Source organism: Rattus norvegicus, chromosome 2, assembly GCF_021556685.1.
Source record: "Rattus norvegicus strain SHRSP/BbbUtx chromosome 2, alternate assembly SHRSP_T2T, whole genome shotgun sequence".
In the NCBI taxonomy this organism is placed as follows: domain Eukaryota; kingdom Metazoa; phylum Chordata; class Mammalia; order Rodentia; family Muridae; genus Rattus; species Rattus norvegicus.
The window spans coordinates 204001887-204021478 of record NC_141535.1 but is presented as its reverse complement, the minus strand read 5'-3'; the positions used below and the strand labels follow the sequence as shown (position 1 = coordinate 204021478).

At 35.9% G+C, this 19592-nt stretch overlaps 1 protein-coding gene across 3 annotated transcripts in view; it reads right to left on the bottom strand.

Moving 5' to 3' along the window:
- Col11a1 (collagen type XI alpha 1 chain) overlaps positions 1 to 19592 on the bottom strand; it is a 195308-nt gene that overhangs the window by 119426 nt on the left and 56290 nt on the right. The window contains exons 5-12 of one of the 3 annotated variants that reach the window (XM_087616553.1): positions 11814 to 11939; positions 5190 to 5306; positions 4808 to 4960; positions 4529 to 4621; positions 2532 to 2786; positions 1879 to 1941; positions 693 to 734; positions 10 to 72 (exon numbers count right to left, since the gene is read on the bottom strand). In XM_087616553.1, the coding sequence (XP_087472679.1) occupies positions 10 to 72; positions 693 to 734; positions 1879 to 1941; positions 2532 to 2786; positions 4529 to 4621; positions 4808 to 4960; positions 5190 to 5306; positions 11814 to 11939 (912 nt within the window). 3 annotated transcript variants of the gene reach the window in all.

The window sequence follows — 19592 nt, the reverse complement described above, 5'->3', positions numbered from 1 at the left end:
TTGACTTACCCTATCACCAGGGTCGCCGGGGAGCCCAGAAGGACCTTGTAGTCCTGGAGGACCCATAAGACCCTGCAGAGAAGGAAAACATGGTCAGAAGCCACTTCCTGCCTCATTAGTATGCAAGTAAAGGCATGACTCTAACACTCAAAGCGTGTTCATTTATATTTTACAAATATGCCCTTGACTCCCAAACAACTGCTCCATTTAGCTTCCTGTGAAAAGACAACATATAGGAAACAGGTCTGCCCTCAGCACAACTGCTCCTCTATGAGTCTGTGCTCAGCATGGAGGCAGACGCCAAAGGAAAACAGGAAGAGAAGCATGCCAATGAATAGTGGGGAAGGCTGGTCCCCAGTTCCTCCTGAAGAAATGGCTATTCATAAGACTAGACCTCAAAAGTGTGCTAGTAAACTTGAACAAGAAATCATTTAGCTTGTCAGCATTTTCACATTTTTGGTTTTGCCACTACTTAAAAACATAAAGGCATATTTTTATGACGAAAATTTCCTATCTCACATAAGGCACATACACATTTGCACAAAAAAAATAGGTCATGTCTAACAGCTGCTACGCTTGACTGTTTTTCTTCTATAAATCAAATCAGCCTAAAATATAAACAACTCAAGTATGTGGCAGAAATCCTATATTCAATCATTTTAAACATCAAGCCAAAAAAATCATTTACATACCGCTGGTCCAGCTGGCCCAGGTGGTCCTTCAACAAGCATTCCCTGTAGTAGAAAATAGCCATGAAACTTTTAGCCTTTCCACCAACTATAATAGTTTTAAAGTCAAGTCTAAATTCATATGATATAAAACATTCAAAATATGTTTCTATGGGAAAAGAAAATAATTTAAAATAATAGAAGATATAACTTCCATCATGCTATTAGTGAATGTACGAACTAATTGAAAGTAAAATAGATACTCAGACAAATGATATTAGGAAGGAGAAAGAATATTCTAGGTGCTTCTGTAGAGAGTACAGCAGAAATGTCTCATCAATCTCTTCCTTAGCACTTAATTACTTAATTTATAACCAAAATACAAATAAACAGAAAACAGGAGCATGATAAATATTTGCCGTGTTAGTGGATGAATTGAGGAATAAACCAATGAAAGGAAATAATACCTAAATACTTTAACTCCACAAAACTGTATTTCTTTGTGATTATTGAAAGGATTAATAAGTGAACAGTTAAACAGCCAGCCTACAGTCCTAACACTCTGCTTTCTCCATGTTACTGGCTAATGAATTTTTTTAATTGCTTCTCTCTTAACAATATCTTCAGAGCTCATAGCTTTAATACAAATTATAGTTCCACATAATCATGCAAGTAAACAAAATGAAGTTTTAGAGAATATTCTGGTCTTATGGGTTTACAAGAAAACGCCATACATTCTGTCCACAGTCACTGCTCCCTTTCCTTTACACTTTTCCATTGACTGCCCTCTCCACAAATCTCTCTCTCAAGGCCATGTCTACTTATTTCACTTTATTTAATGTACTTCAGATGATATTTCTAATAAGACAGTTAAATAAATTATCCGTAAAATCACAGACTGAAGACCTAAAGCGATTGTATCTCAACCACCGAACATTTGAAATCAAAGAATAAAATGTGTAAATTCAGATTTGTAAACAAAGAATTGAACCAAAGAAAGTCAGTCATTTTCAAAATTCTAAATTACATAAACGTGTGATAATTTTATTTTTCTGAAATTTTGCTTTCCAGAAAGCCCACACACCTGTTTGTGAAAAATTATAAACACCAGAGTTTTCATTGAAAATGCATGGTCATATATAATGACTTAATGGCAATTCATCAATTAGACAATTGTAGCAATCTTTACGACATGTTACAAAGCACTTACGGGTTCAACTACAGCAGGTTCCCCCTTCTGCCCTTTCTCTCCATATGCGCCATGGCCATTGATCTATTGAGCAAAAGTTAAAAACAGGCTAAACATTTTTCAGTAAGTTAAGTGATATTTCAATCTTTAATAAAAATTATCTAACCGCCTAAATACATTTAAAGCAACCTCTTAGAATGTGCTCCTTTCACAAAAGAAACGTTAAGGATTTCAATAATGCCAGGTAAGCAAGAGGACTATTGAAATACAAACTGTTGCTTCTGTATTTGTGTTACAGCAAGTTAAATGATTTGTAGTCTCAAAAAGATCTTGAGTACATAAGAAATATCATGTAGAAAATAATCTGAAATAAAATACTAGAGCTGGTAGTCAGAAAAACAATTACAGGATCATTTAAATTTATCAATTATGAGAAATTTGGGGTAAAATTCTATTTAAAGTACTTTAAAAGGAAGACTACAGAGACAGCCCAAAATACAACCATTGTCAACGCCCAATGGGAAGAAACTATCGTGGTTCTCTAGGGTTTGGTCAGTGTCCACAACGAACATAAGACCTTACGTGCATTTTAAGCCTGAAAACACATCAGAATGAATGCAGAAACATTCCCAAGAGAAGACATGCGCAGGGCACAGAGCGTAGTGCTGACTTACGCTTGTTTCTGTGAAATCAGTTTCTGCTGGGACACCTGGGCCAAATTCTTCATTAGGGGAGGTCGTAGTCCTTTCTTCATATTCTTTGTATTCATAAAAATCATATTCACCTAAATCTCCATCTACCAGCAGATCAGAATCCCTGCCGTCTATTCCTTTGTTTCCATACAGAATATCCTCGGAAATGTTTCTCTGGACATCATAATCCTCTCCGGTTAGATATTCTTCAGTAAAACCTTCTTCAACTGGATTTGGCTATTCATTTAAATTGCAGGGAATTGGAGAACATGAAGTTTACTGTTAGTAAAGCAAGGTGAGCATCGGTAACTATACCTTAATGGTATGAGATAGGAAGGGAGTTCATTACTCAAGCAAGACAAGAGCCTGGAGAGAGGCTGTTTGTTCAGTATCACTGAAAGGAATATATTTGTACATACACCCATATGTACAAAGACATATTACTTTCAAAGCACCTTTCCCCATCAACTGCAAATGTTCATAAGGATTTAACAGGTATGTTTATTCTCCCTGGGGAAAATTTGCTCACTAGGGAAACTTTATAGCACAAGATCTGAACAAATAAAGTATGCATGTTTCAGTATTATGAATACTTTATGAATATTGTTATTCATAGAAATTTTATGAATATTTGATTAGTTTTCTAATATTATTGGACAATAGAGAAAAATACAGTTGCCACAAAGGTAAGTTTTATAATTTGATATTCAAAATTGTCAACTAAATATTAGTACCAGTATTTGAAAAGTATTCTTTTTGGTGACTATTCAGAGTGTTATGCACATAAAGAAACGCCATTATTAACATGTATTATGACTGCAATCAAGCTAAAATCAACTAATCTTCCTTGTCACATTTTGAATTACATTTGAAAGGTTGTCCTCAAAGACAAACAAGATAAATAGCAAGGAAATATAGACTACATAGGCAGCATTATAGAAAATTATGTGAATGAAAATACATAGTTAAGTCATTAATATAACTTCTGTAATGGGTATATAAAGAGGTTAATAATTATAAGATCTTAGTCTTAAATATGAAACACATACAAGGAAGTTATATCTTGCCTATGATGTAATTTATGTAATGAACCCTGTTATAAATAGTTGAATGAATTTATAAATGAAAATCAACACCTTGAACTGTTGTAACTTCTCATAAGAAAGGACTCAGAGTAGGAAACTTAATCTATTCATAACTTAAATGCTTATAACTCTAAATGGTGTGATTGAATTACAACTATATTTTATTGGAACAGATATAAGTTTCCGGAGGGGGAACTGTTAAAGGGGGTAGCATTTGAAATGTAGATAAAGAAAATATCCAATAAAAAAATAAGTTTCAAATAATCAAACTGTTATGCTAATTTACTGATGATGATAACATAAATAATGGGCCTGAGATATTTAACAATATTAAACTGAATTTTCTGCTGATTGTTATTTCATGATCAAAGCATATATGAAATATGAAATTATGAGGACCTTCTCAAATCTACCTCTCTTGGAACACTTACATGGCAAATAATTGGACATTTAAACCATATTATTTTAATCATAATTAACAATCTAAAGAATTGTAAAATGTAAATGCTTGCTGCCTTTAAAATGAATATTCCTGTGCAATAAAATGTGAATTGTATCAGTTGATGATACAATTATCACGTCAGAGGATTCTTCCCCAGGAAGAATCATGCCGTGAATACTCTTGGTGGCATGTTAAAAAGCTTACTCCACTGTAGGAGCAATAAAGAAATGATAGCAGCCAATTCCATTTGAAAAGTATGGAGTTTGCATGAACCAAAGTGTCATGCAAATTCTAAACTGACATCAACAGGTGTTCTGTAATTATGAACTAAGACTTCTGTTCCTCTATCAGTGGCATCTCAAAGGACTCAGTGACTGAGATGCTTCTCCAAGGAAATCTAACCCAATATGTTACACATTTTGAAAGCCACAGTGAGGTGACTGCTGGATTACCTCATTTGATCCTGATACCCGCCGAGGAGACTCAGTCTGGTAAGTTTCCATCGTTCCATAGTTATAGTCTTGAAAGTCATCCACAATATTTGCCTGATGATAAATTCAGAAGAACAAGGGTTAAGAAACCTGTAATGTAACCTCAAGTGAGTGAAAATCATGATTTAATTGCACTAGAGTGTTAGCCAAATTGGAATTGATCTAATTGGGTTAAAACTAAGACTCATCAGAGATCTTCCATCTTGTCTAGGACAGATCTTGATAGCTTTTTCTTGCTACCTGGACCCCTAGTTTGGCTTTGGCTGTGGCTTGGTTACGTTTCTTCTTCTTGGATGCAAACTTTTCAGATTTGGGGGTTGTGGACATTTTAGATTTTTTCTTTGAGTTAGTGGCCAATGTCCTCTTCTTCTTTGTGTAATTGGATTTCTTTTTCTGTAAAACGTCATGAAAGACGGAATGGAAAACACAGAGTGAGAAAGAAAGTAAAGCGTATGGAAAAAAGAAAGGAAATGAAAATGTAAAACTGGTCAGCTCTCCCCGCAAGGTGTCTCTGTCAAAGAAAACATGTTATTAATTCACAGAAGCGAGTGATAGATGTGGGGTAAGTTTAAAGGACAACAAAGAGCGGACACCACATACAACAGACAGTTCTTGGTTTTACCTCAGTTTGTGCTACTGTTTCTTCAGTGACAGTGGGCATCTCTGTTACACTCTCAGCCTCTTTATAGTCTGTCTCTCCATATTCATAGTCATACTCGATTATATCCTCAGGTGCATACTTCGTTGCAGAGGAACAAATATTGGGCAATTTGATTAGTTGCAAGCAATATTATCCACAGGGTGGAAATTATCTCCTTAACCTTTACACAAAGTAAATGTTAAGAGAGATCATTTATGAAGCAGAAATATCATTCTATTGTATACAGAAGCTAATAACATCAGAGTTATCAAGCAAGCTTTCTAAGAACAGAACAAGTGATTAGGGCTGTAAGAAAAATAAAAGTTTGAATCATGAGTCAAACTTTTATTAAAACTTGAATATTAATTTAAAAGAAGGATTTGTGTTTTGGAAATAGTTGGTAAATATTGCTCAATTTAATTAATTATTTAATTTCAATTCGTAAATATCTGCTATGAAACATCCTGTGAAAATATTAATTTTTCTGGGGCTGCAGCTTAATGGACAAACACCCAGCTAATGCATGTCAGCACTGGCTTAAATCACAAGCACAGAAAAAAATAAAACTAAAAATGGCAGCATTTAAATAGGTATGGCTTTTCAATACATAAAATAGGAGGAAGAGTCTAATGAAAATATGATGACATATTTACATCTATGTGGGGAAAGTGTTAGTAACATGAATAAATATGAACATATTTGAAAAGTACTAACTTAAAAAATTTACTCTTAATTCACTCATTGCCTCTAAACAAAACCTAAGAAATGTAAAATTGCATACTTGGTATTTAGTGACTTTCAATCAAAATGAGTGAATGTTTCTAGATGATGTAGCCAATGTCAAATATGAAATATAAACATGACAATTCCTTTAGTGGTTTTTGAGTGTTAAAATATAGAGATTAATAGAGACTATTAGAATTTGGTTTAAACAAAGCTGTATACAGACAACATATTAATTACGGTGGTAACAGCATTAGTTAAATAAAATATAAAATATCTATACTAGGGAACTCTCTCTATCTATACATGTATGCATATATATATATAGAGAGAGAGAGAGAGAGAGAGAGAGAGAGAGAGAGAGAATGTCCTTTTTGACACACCAGGCCTTTAACTTGGTATTTGCCACAATATGGCCTTGAACTCTTTTTTTTTCTTTTTCTTTTTTCTTTTTTTCGGAGCTGGGGACCGAACCCAGGGCCTTGCACTTCGCTAGGCAAGCGCTCTACCACTGAGCTAAATCCCCAACCCCTGGCCTTGAACTCTTGATCTTCCTGCTTCCACCATGCAAGGCCTGGGTTATAGTCATGGAACCACCATGTTGGTCTTTATCATACGAATTAAAAACAATGCTCCAAAAAGTTGTTTCTGAGCTACCATTCATCATGTGGGAATGAGAAACATTAAATATCTATAACTACTCATTGATAACTAGAAATAAAATATGGAAAACAAAAACTATTTGCAGGATTTTTTTTTTACAGTTTTAAATGTTACCAAATTGTAAACTATGAGGTACCAAAAGATCAGTAAAACACTGAGGAGCCAGTTTGAAACACAAGCAATAAAAACAGTATTCAGGCTAAGTTCTGGGATTTGGAGATGCAATTGTAAAAGTGTCAACAGAATTAATTCTATGTGACATTTCTTCTGGTAGAAGGAAATGTCTTCCAGTCTTCATAACTGTATGCATTATGGGATCTTTCTGCAAATGCAGAACTGCCAGAGTGCCCAGAGAGAAGGTGAAGGAACTAGCAGGGATGCTCTGTCAGGCACTGGACCACATCTTCCTCACGGATTACCCAGAGTCAGTCGGAGAGCTGACCATTTTTATCTTTTCATTTCCTTCCATTTGTCCATATGCTTTATTTTCTTTCTCACTACAAGGACAGCTTTTTGCAGTCTCCTTATTTTAGACTCTCTGTCTAAAACAACCTTTGCAAACAAAGATTTAAAAAGATTTCAAAACAATCTTTCCAACATGAAGTTGATATTATACTTTGGAGGAAGTTTTCGCTTTTCACTAATGAGTTTGGAAAATATTCTGAAAATCGATGTAGGGAAGAACAAGAATAATCAATGAAATAAAGTTCTGAACCCCTGGGAGGGGAAGATAAAAACAGATTTTAGGTAGACTAAGGGCAGGTAGGATGGGAACAGGGGCATCAGGAGTTGGGGGGAATGGGATGGAGGGAGAGAATGAGGCAAGCAATGGTTAGAACTGGGAACATGGAAACCTAGTGCAGCGGAAACTTCCTAGAATGTAAGAAGGTGATATTAATGAGGATCCCTGGACATGGTGGAGGTAGACTCTCGGCTGGACATATCGTGTAGCCAGGCTAGGCTTCCAACGGTGGGACAAGGTTTTATTCAAATGAAGTTTTGGCCAAGAGGGTCCCATGGAAATCCCCAAACAACACAAGCAGTTGCTAAGACAAAGGGTTGTTCTGAGGACAACACCTATGCAACTCATTGACCATGGAAAGGGCCATCTGTTGCCTGTATGCACCCTTCTCTTTTATGTTCTTGTCTCTTTGGTGGGAGAGGGTACCCTGAAGGCTAAAAAGGCAGAGGCATAGAGATCAATCTAGCTGCAAAACTTTTGACCTAAAAATCTGTCCCACCTGATGAATATGCTAGGGCAATGGTGGCATAGAACCAGTGTGAGTGGCTAACTAAGATCCGGTTTGACTTAAGGCCAAATCTACAACAGCAGGGAGCCCTTACCCAAAACTGCTTTGATGACCAAGAACTAGGATCTAAGGGAAGACTAAACACTATTGGTGTTTAAAAATATATATCAATAAAATGACTTCTGATGATGATTAGATAAGACACAGATCTAAGTGTCCAGGCAAATATCATTGGAGTGATAGCTCCAGAAGCCGAAGGGAACAAGAGACCCACAGGCAGACATTATGTCTGGAAAGAGTCTAAATGTTAGGTCTTCATCAGGTCCCATCCCATCCCGGAGTGTTCATGTAATCCTGCATAAGAGGAGGTTAGAGGGATTGTAGGAGCCAGACGGCCTGGGGGACACTGACACAGAAAAAAACAAGGCAATCTGAATGAACTAAGACAAGTTCATATGAGCGCACAGAGACTGAGGCAGCCAGTCCAGATCTACATGGGTCTGTGCCAGATCCTCTGCATATACCCTGGAGCTTATAGCTTGGTGTTTTTATGGGATTTCTGACTGTGACATAGAGTGGGTCTCTGACTCGTGTGCTTGCTCTTGGGATTCTTTTCCTCATTTTCGGTTGCTGCATCCAAACTCTATATGAAAGTTTTTGCTTCATCGATTTTTTTTCTTTCGTAATTTTTTGTTGTTATTCTCTAGAGTCTTTTTCTAGTGAGAGAAAGAAAGGGTGTCTATCTGGAGCAGAAATGAAGGAAGGAGAACTAGGGAAAAACTAGGAGAACTGGGAGGAGAAACTGTAATCAGAGTATATTTATGGGGAAAGAATCCATATTTGCAACAAAGGAAAAACAAATGGGAAAGTGTGATATGACATAAATTAATCTTTGCTCCATGAGCACACCAGCAGAAATTTGGAATGGGGTGAAGATGAATCTTCTGAATATGAAAATATGCTTTCTTTACTTGTTTGTTTAAAAAATAGTTCAAAACAAAAAAAATGGTGCTTTTATGAGACCTGCCATTGACAACAAGGAAAGACAGTGGTGGAAGACATCCATGGCAGGAAGCCAGGTTTCTCATACTCTTTCACTGACTATCTCCTTTGCTTGGCTTCACCTTCTATTTTAGTCATTAAAAAAAAAGATGGGGTTGGGGATTTAGCTCAGTGGTAGAGCGCTTGCCTAGCAAGCGCAAGGCCCTGGGTTCAGTCCCCAGCTCCGAAAAAAAGAAAAAAAAAAGATGTCAGTTGTCTCTCTTCTTTACAGGTATATGGAGCATGCACGAGAGCTTAAGAAAGTTTTATACAGAACTTTACTCACCAATATCTTATAAATTAAGAAAATAAATAATTAACATGGTACAAATAGGCCAGAGCCATAATTTAAATATTACTTGTGATGCTGAATCAGATAAATTATCCATTGATGTATGAAGTTGTTAGAACCAAACGAAAATCTATCTAGAGCACACTTCTCTCATTCCATGATAAGGCTGTTACTGTGGCATGTATACTCAACTGAATTTAGAGTGGATTAGGTAAGTTACATGAAGAAGAAAGGAGTTAGAAAACAATGAATATGTGAATAACATACATTTAGTATATGCTGAAACATTTAATGGCTTCCGTCTAAAATTATTTTTAAAATTGCTCACACTTTTTAAATGTTTTAGTGCTAATATAAAATGTTTATTGTTTTTAACTATCAGTGTAGCTAACTAGAGTCAATTCTTCTTGAATAATTAAAAATTAAGCCTTTTATATGCCGCATTAGTTAAAAAGTGAATAATAACTTTCAATCATACTCCACAGAACACCGCCTTCTCTTCTTCCACCAAGCAGAGTCATATATCTGCTATAGGAAAGAGATTTTATTTTTCCTATAAAAGTGGCAAATGCAAAATAAATATCATTAGTTTTCAACACAGAACTAGTGACATACATTTGATCTGTCAGCTATAGAAAGCTACACTTAACCCATATTTTTTTCTCCATAAAATCCATCACATAATGAAGAGCTCTGAAAACTGAACGAAGGAAACATTCAAGCAATTTTTCTTAGTTCTTTCATATTGACTTCATAAGACCATTACATTATTTCAAAGAAAGATACTGCTTCTAAACTGTGGGGCAGAATTGGGTATCACAATTCAATGGGATACATATTAGTTAAAATCATGTCAAAAATTTGCAATTTTAAATTATAAAAACCAACAAGAATTTGTATCAGTTATAATAATAAAACAAAAAAATCCATTCACTCTAAGAAGCTGAAACTTGAACGTAGTATCTAATAGTGTATTTTAAAAACGACATATATGTTGTTTGACCTGTTTTTTAAAATGGAATTTTGTCAACATTCAAACACCCTTTTAAATGTTGATACTCTCAGTCTTTAAGAAAATAAATCCAAAAGGGGAGAGAGGGAAATTGTAGAGTCCACCTCCAGTGTAAAGGCAGGGCATCAAGTAGAGGGATGGGGTTGTCATCCCACAGTCAAAATCTCGACCCAGAAATCTTCCTGTCTAAAAGAACTGCAGGAACAAAAATTGGAGAAAAGACTGAGGGAAGGGATGCCCAGTGATCAGCACAAAGTGGAGGCTCCAAAGTCTGACATTAATACTGAATCTGTGATGTGCTTACTGACAGGAGCCTAGGATGGCTGTCCTTAGAGAGGCCCAACAAGCAGCTGTCTGAGACAGAACAGCCAATCAATAGACTGAAGTCACGGACCCCTGTGGTTGAATTAGGGAAAGGCTGGAAGAAGCTCAGGAGGCAGGTAACTCCAGAGGAAGACCAGCAGTCTCAACTAACCCGGACCCCTGAGATCTCTCAGACACGGACCCACCAAAACCCGGTAGCATACCTGAGCTGGTCCGAGGCACTAGACACATATACAGCAGACGACTGCCTGGTCTGGTCTTTTTTTTTTTTTTTTTGGTTCTTTTTTTTTTTTCGGAGCTGGGGACCAAACCCAGGGCCTTGCCCTTCCTAGGCAAGCGCTCTACCACTGAGCTAAATCCCCAACCCCCTGGTCTGGTCTTAATGGGAGAAGATATACCTAATTACTAAGAGACTTGAGGCCCCAGGGAGTGAGAAGGCCTGACCAGGACAGGTAGGAAGGTGGATATCCTCTTGGAGATGGCTGGGGGTGGGGGTGGGGGTGTTGGGATGGGATGGGATGGGATGGGATGGGATGAGGAACTGTGATACGGCAGATAGATGGGTGTTGGGGGTAGAGTAACAACTAGACTGTAAAAAAAGTAATAAAAAATAAAAATTAAAATTAAAAAGAAGAGAAATGTCAAAATACAGTTTTCTCGGAAAAATAATACACCAATTGGTATCCATTACCAAATGTTCAGCCCTGAAAATGTATTTGTACAAGTAACATAAGGAGTAATCAGGTTGTATATGTGTCTGAAAGAGAATGAGGGAAGGACACAGTAGGGCTTGGAAGGAGAAAAAGGAAGGCAAGAAACGATGTAATTGGATAACCTTAAGATATTTTACATTGCAATTAAAACAAAAATTTTATTACAAATTAATTCACAAACTATTTCCTGTTTAAATTGTTTACTTTCCTATAAGAAAAAAATACTTTTGAAAATTAAAACTGAAGAAAATCTTGATTACATAACAGAGCCAAAACTCTTTAAGACAAATTTCAAAACTTTTTTCTCTCCAGTAAGTAATGTCCAAATTTGGGAAATGGCTGCTATGGTGTAAGACATACTCTCTCCATATTTAAGTGGTTTTAACTGTTTATAGAAAAAGGTGGAAATATAGCTTTAAGGAATCAACCATGAAAAAGAGAAAAAAAATACCAAATTTCCTTTTAGCACATTCTTGCTCAAAGACTCACACTTTAAAGTACAGTTTAATAAAAACTGAGTAACTGTGCCATAAATGAGGGCATCGCCAAATGTCTGGACTTTGAAGCCTCCTGTGCCTTGCATCTTACCTCATCTATGTGCGGCTCCTGGGCCTGAGCGGCCTTGGATGTTAAGTCACAGTCGGGACTGTAATGGTCACAGTAGTCATATGCTGCCTTGGGGTCACCAGTGATCAGGAACTGCTGAATATCACCCTGCAAAGAATCAGGCATGGAAAAAGTCAGCCTGTGAAAATACAGATGTCTGCAGACTGTTTGTAAGGTCAAATGGCCTGCATTTATGTATATGCAGAAAGGAAATAAATAAATACATATCATTATAAAGATGAGTCTTATAGGACTGAGAGAGAAAGCAATAATCAATTACACTGCTCTGTCTTACTGTCTGGTAGAGAAAATGTACTATATAATAATCAACCTATTAATATTCAGCTTTACAGAATTCACAATTTAATATGAATAGTCGAAGACAAATGAAATACACGCAAAGGATATGTAATTCCATGGCAAAAAAAGTAGATTAGTTCACACTGAAATGCTATTATTAGGGAAACCTGTAAGTGAAGACCACAGTACAATCAGGTTCAGAAGAAAAATAATGCTTAATTACAAAGAAGAAGGAGAAATAGAGCAAAAATAAAAAATATTTATAAAGACAAAAGCATAAATTTGCTACATTGTTGAAAAAATACTTTGGCAAACATTTGAAACCATTTATATAAAAATCTGTATATATTTTATGAAACAAACTTTAGAGGTAAAACAAGAGTATCTAAAAAGTTTAAATTTCATAAAGTTTAGAAACAACACAATAAATAAAGAAACATACCTAATTTATCAAGAACATAATGTAAAATGAATTTGTGTATCATCGCTATAACAATCTTAGAAAATATGCCCACAAGTCACTTGCCCTGACAAAACCCTGTAAATTTGAAGACTGAAGTTTATATTTGAGAGCTTGGTCTGACTGGACATCCTGAGTTTACTTCTAATCATTTCAAAATTAATCCATCTTTGTTGAAATTTTATCACCTAGAATTACTGAGGACTAGGAGAAATAATAAACATTAATTATAAAAATCTTGAAAATTAAGAACAAGGAAAGAATTTATAACAATTATAACACAATACTCATTTGTCCATTAATATATGTTCATTGAGGAAATATATACAACATATTGAATACAGCATTAGAAAGAATGAAGAGATATTTTGACTGACTGGATCTTTAATCACCAGGAGATGAAACTCTGACAACATCTTGCAGAACGTTTCTACTCATCTATTAAGTTGGGAAGGGTCACCATAGATGGGGATAGGACCATTCAGTGTTTGAGCCCTGAACTGAATACAAAGAAGGAGGCATGCTGAAGATTTTAACTCGTGGGACTCTCCTCCCTGTTTATGAACAAAATAAGCCAATGCCTAAGGTTCCTGATGCTCTGCCTTCCCACCTGTGGCTGACTGGAACATGAAATTGGGAGCTGAGGAAAATTCTTCTTAAGTCTCTCCTGCCAAGTACTTGGCCACAATAGTGAGAGTCTAACTAGCACAGACCAAAAAAACATAAATTCACGATATTTCAGTTTTTAACCAATCTAAACAATGCCATAACATTTTCCCAAATGACTAGGCTGATTTACGTTCTCACTCATAGTACTTGAGTATTCTCCACATTCTCCTAACATTTGCTACTTTGTGCCTTCTTGATCATATATTATTTATTTATTAATTGTTATTTATTTAGTGTGTAAGGATTGTATGCATGTGGGAAACTCTTGGGAACTTTCAATCCTGGGCATTGAAATCAGGTCATGAAACTTGGCACAAGCTGAGTCACTCAAGAATCTAAAACATCAATTTGTGTTCAATGAATATGAGAACTTTTAAAATATACTTAGTTGATCATGTGTTCAATTAATGAATCTGATTCCTGTTATTTCAGACATTTTAAAAACTGACTTTTTTAAAAAAACTATGTGAATGACACATACACACACATACACAGACATATGTATACATATGATACGTAAGGGAAAAGTAAAGTGAATAAAATAAAAATGTTACATGAAATTCTCTAAAAATTATGTTATTTTTAAAAAACTGTGCTTGAATAGGGGCTCATATACAGCATCACAATTGCTAATTTAATGTCCTTCTTTGGCAAGAAAAGTTTCTGTTTGTTTTGTATGTGTGTGTGTGTGTGTGTGTGTGTGTGTGTTTCTTTGCCTATGTCATAATTTTCTAAGGATTTTGCTTATATCTGAAGTTCAATACCAGGTAAAAACTATGTGTCAGGGCTTATTGGCTTCTGTGTAGTAGTTGCTGGTGTTACTAATTGCTTGTAGCTCTGTAATTTTTTTTTTCTTGATTTTGGACAAATAAATGTCTGTTACATTACATGGTGATCAATGAGGATTTACCATTTGCTGTGTTCAAAGGTAGGAACTTTCAAGTGTGTTAGGAGACTTTTTGTCTATTGGATCACACCTATGAATTTTAACTTTCTGTTTGGTGAGTGGGCTCAGCAGTACAAGAGCTATGCAGACCTTTCTTAGGTCTTTCTGGGACTTATACACAGTTTTCTACAACCAGAGACATGCCAAATTCTGTATCTGTTACATTTATTCAAATTATTTAGTAATTTCATTTTGTTGCTAATTCATTAGTTGATTCACTTAAAATTCTTTGAACATGTTTATGTATGTATGTGTGTATGTATGTATGATCAGGCAGTATCCCAATAAGTAGAAAAAAAGCAAATTTAATTTCCACTGAAACTTGAAATACAACAAGCACAGTTAACATCCAACTAAAAATACGATAGGAACTTTAATGGTCAGACTATGGTTAATGTTTCCAATCTAAAATATTTACTTGACCATATCATGAAGCAGTATAGGAAGTTGGCCAAATAAACATTTTTCTGAGTGACTTTTCAATATTTTCTGGATATGTAGGTAAATTATGGCAATGATTGTTGAAGGCTCAAAAATGCATACAAGTAGCTAAATATATTGTCAGCACTTCATGTACCAAAACTCTTCAATCAAGCACACAGTAGCTGCAACTGGACTGTCAGAGACGAAGACTTACCAAAGAGGAGAATACTGAATTATTAGCTCTCTATTCTGGTACCTCATAAAATAATAAATGGGAATCACTGGGCACATAAGAGAAATGTCACCAGTGGTTATAATTAGAACCTCTAACTCCAAATTTTCCTTCCCAAATATCTGGGACAGTGAGTCCATTTAATTGAATGAAAATGAACAAATTAAGAAATCCTATTGAGAGCATCCATTCCAGAGGTACAAATTATCAAGGTCTATATTTAATTACTGAAACACATGAAATGGAGTGCCTCACACAAAAATTCTATTTGTAAAATAGATTTTGAGAGGGACATTGTTTTTCCAACCACTTATTATTCTGTTTATTGGACTTTACTTCACTAATGGGGTGTTGCTAATGTTTCCACTATAAATTCTTATTTCAGTATTTAATAGTTGGCCATAAAATATAATATAGGAAAATATTGGAAATATCTGTAAAATTCCAATTTTCCCAGAAAGCATCACACACTGTTTTATATTAATCATATGTTGTGTTGTGAGTATAATCTATAAATAAACCTGAGTATTGTAACAAGTGTAATGAGCTGTAAATATTATTTTTGATGCTATAATATTTTCCAGAGCTGGAGAGGGATAAAATTACCAAGTAAACCTGGCATATGTACTCCTGCAGCTCTTCAGGCATGAAAAAGACATCTTCATTCTTGAATGGTCTAAAAGCCAAGGTCGAGGGAGAAATCATGGAATTACTTCACGATCTACAGCTGTGTCAACTAGCTACACAACATGGTATTTTTACATAGAATGTAGAGACTTACCAAAAGAGAGAGCAAAATGATTGTAGGGAAAAAAAGCTTTGTGAACAAATGATTGAATGGCACTATGCATTGCCAAAGAATCTCACCAAAACTTCTATCACTACCAGTTATATACGTAATTATGTAAGCTTCTTCCACAACAAAATTTAATGCAGACATTAACAGACTCTTACTATTTTATGTGATATATCTCTGTTTCTGTTTCTGTTTCTCTCTCTCTCTCTCTCTCTCTCTCTCTCTCTCTCTCTCATACACATGTGGGCAAACACACCTCATTTATTTAATAAATAAATAAATAAAATGAGGGATAGGATATTTTGTTTTGAACGTTTCATACATTATTCTATATACTGATTTTTTCAAAAATAGAGCTTAATCACATAAATTCAATCTAATGTATATGTGTTAAGAGTCTGGTTTTGGTTCCAACTTGCCAGTCTCTGTGAGACCAGCAAGTGTTTGGTTGACTTCAACTTTATGTCTGACCTCCCACTGATTGTGACATACAGCATTGATCCTCATAGAATAAATAATGAAAATCCAGGCTCGGCTAAGCTGTTATAACAATACATGGCTCGTGAATGGCATGACCTGTAGATAAAATATTTGCTTTCAAAAAGAACTACAGGAATGGCAGCAAACATTCACGTATAACCAGATAGCTACTTGGGATGCTAGGCTGATGTTCCATTACAACTGACATAAGATAACTTCCTGAATGGCAAGCACCATCCACAAGGTTTTCTGTGTGCTCCAAGTCTTAGATTAAAGTTCTCATGTTAAAACTTGGCAGTATGTTTCATTCTAAAATTTCCATCTCCTTTTGTTAAAATCTTAAAGGGAAGAAGCAAAGCAACCACTGTGCATCTCAGGGATTTTTGGAAATTTCTGGAATAAAATAGCATATATACTTTCATAGTGTAACGAATCACTCTGCTGCAAGTTTGTTCCACAAAGTTATCTAGCATCGTCATTTCCCATTAGCACATCCCCATCTCTACCAGCGTGCAACATATAGCAAGGTATCTCAGTGTAAATAAACACTCCATAAAAATTTTATAGACTACTTTTAGCAAAGAAGAAGTAGCTAGTTGGGGAATCTTGTGGAAGAGGAGAAGGAAGGATTCAAGGGCAAGACAGGGCAAGAACATCACAAGAAAACCTTCAGAATCAACTAACCTTGGGACATGGGAGCACACAGAGACTGAACCACAAACTACAAAGATCATGCATGGGTTGGACCTAGGCCTCCTACACATATGTAACAGGTGTGCAATTTGGTTCATGTGAGTCTCCTAACAGCAGGATAAGTGACTGTCTGTGACACTCTTGCTTGACTTTGGATCCCTTTGTCCTCCCTGGACTGCTTTGTCTAACCTCAATAAAAGATGCATGTAGTCCTACTGCAACTTGATATGACAAAGAGGGTTGATGTCTTTGGGAGGCCTCGTCTTTTTCGAGAACAAAGGGAGGGGGCATGGAAGAAAGACAGGGAGAAGGTAGGACTCTTAGGAAAAGAGGAAGGGGGAGATGCAATTGGGATGCAGAGTAAATTAATTAATTAGTGAATTAATTAGTAAATGAAAAAGGAATCTATTAAATCCCCATGTAAAGAAACCTTTTCCTCTTTTTAGATACTAGTACAATAAATGATAGATACTAAAGAACAATATTATTTTATCTAATAATTTTAAATAAAATTTATACAATGATTTTAACAGGAAAGTATCCAGTTTCTGAATTTTGTGCTGTTTATAGATCGATCTTGAATCCATTCAACAGTGAATGCCTCTGAAGACTAAATGACACACTGACTCTAGGTACAGAAGGGTAACAAATGAGGGAAAGAGAGAAAGGGAAGTTCTGCTCTTATAAAACTACTCCATCTTGCTCTCGATATTTCTATGCACTGAAATAATTATAGGAAATATATTTATTTATTGCTTCATATTTCCAACTCTAAAGAAGATAGAAATCTGGAGGAAAAGAGGAAGAAACTTTTACATTGGGGAAATCAGAGGAAACATGCAGTGGCATACTATGTAAACAAGGTAATTATGGGGAAATGCTCTTCTTTTAATGCAGTAGTAGTTAATGTCAAGAAGAAAGAAGTAGAAGAAGGAGGAGAAGGAGGAGGAGGCAGAGAAAGATTGTTGGGTGTCTCTCCAAACCATATTGTTAGAATTTTTATCTCTTATCTTATGGTCAAAAAGTATTTTCCTTAGACTCTTTCACTAGACTCTTACAGGTACAGAAAATGGAAAACAACCCCGAGGGGTGGAAAGGTAGAAATGCTGCACTCCACCATACCCTTTGGCTTAACACAGGAGTCTCTCTTCTTTACCATTAGAGTCACTGTTGGAAACTATTCAGTTCTTTCTTGAACTCTTGTCATAGTTTGGATGTTCAATGTCTTTCAAAGACCCTATGCTTAAATTTGGTCCCTACAGGGAGTGGGAGATATCAGAGAGTGGTAGAATTTTAGAAGGTAGAGAAGTGTTTGATACTTTGGCCATGGGGTAGGTGAACTCTCAAACTGGATTAAGGACTCTGGGTACCCTTCTTGACTTGTTCTACTGCCACTATTCCCACCTTCAATACATAGTCCCAGTATGATGTGTACTCATCTGTTCTCTTCATCAAAGGCCAAAACAGTGATGTCCACTGACTGGACATTGAAGAGTTTGAATAAAGAACAATTTTTATAGCAAATGGTGCTCTGAAACACTGCTATCCAGATGTAGAATAACAAAGTAGAAGCTATGCCTTGTTTTACAAAATAATTAATTATAATTTAATCGAAGATTCTAATATAACTGTGAAACTATTCAAGGAAAGTTTTCAAAATACCAACTAGGAAGCTACTTCCAAAATAGGCCGCATAGAACTCCAAATATAATTCTAAGATTATACCAAAAAAATTTCAGCAAGCTAAATACTTTGGCCCAGCAAAGGAAACAACAGAGTAAAAAGCCTACAGAGGGGTTTGGGGATTTAGCTCAGTGGTAGAGTGCTTGCCTAGCAAGTGTAAGGTCCTGGGTTCGGTCCTCAGCTCCGAAAAAAAAAAAAGGCCTACAGAGTAGGAGGGATTCTATGCCAGTGTTCACTAAACAGGAGATTAATAGTCAGTACATATTAAAAAACTCAAGACTTATATACCCCCCCAAAAATAGGTAACCCAACCAATAAAGTTCAGGTGAATTGAACAGATGGCTCTCAAAGATATAAATGATCAATAAAGGTATGAAAAGAACATATACAACATTCTTAGTCATAAGGCAAATGTAAACCAAAAACGGAACTGAAATTCACCCTGGTAAGAATCACCACGAGGGCAAATGTGTGGTGGGAAATGAATGTTTACATAGCTGTTGTAAGTGTTACTACTCTTCCTATTGGAGAATTTTCTCAAAATCCCCACTTGGGATGTATATGGAGATGCTCTTAAGTCAAAAAACAGTACATGTTCTGGAATATGTACACACCTTGTCACTACCGACAACAACCAAGTTACAGACTCATCTTTTCTCCTCAGTAGACAAATGAATGAAGAAAATGCGCTGTGTAAACACCATAGATGTGTACAGTGAAGGAATCGCTGCTTAGATTTCATATGGAAATGAGAATCCTCTCAGGCATTAGAACAAAGGTCACCCTTATTACTCCTTGATAAGGAATTTAGAGACATTCTAAGTGTGCTCCAAGGTTCAGTTGAGAAACAACAGACTAATGGATACTGCAAAGTATCCTGATAATAGCACAGGGACAATGGGCTTGTTTAAGTCACCTGCAGAGTGACAAACAGGAAGCAGGGCAAAAATATTGAGAAACGTTATAGCCTGGACAGAGTTAGGGAACAGAGAAATCCTACTGGAATAGGACATGGGTAGGCATGCAGGGTGTGGGGAAGCAGTCTCTTGCCAAAGAAAATACTGGGGTATTAACCATTA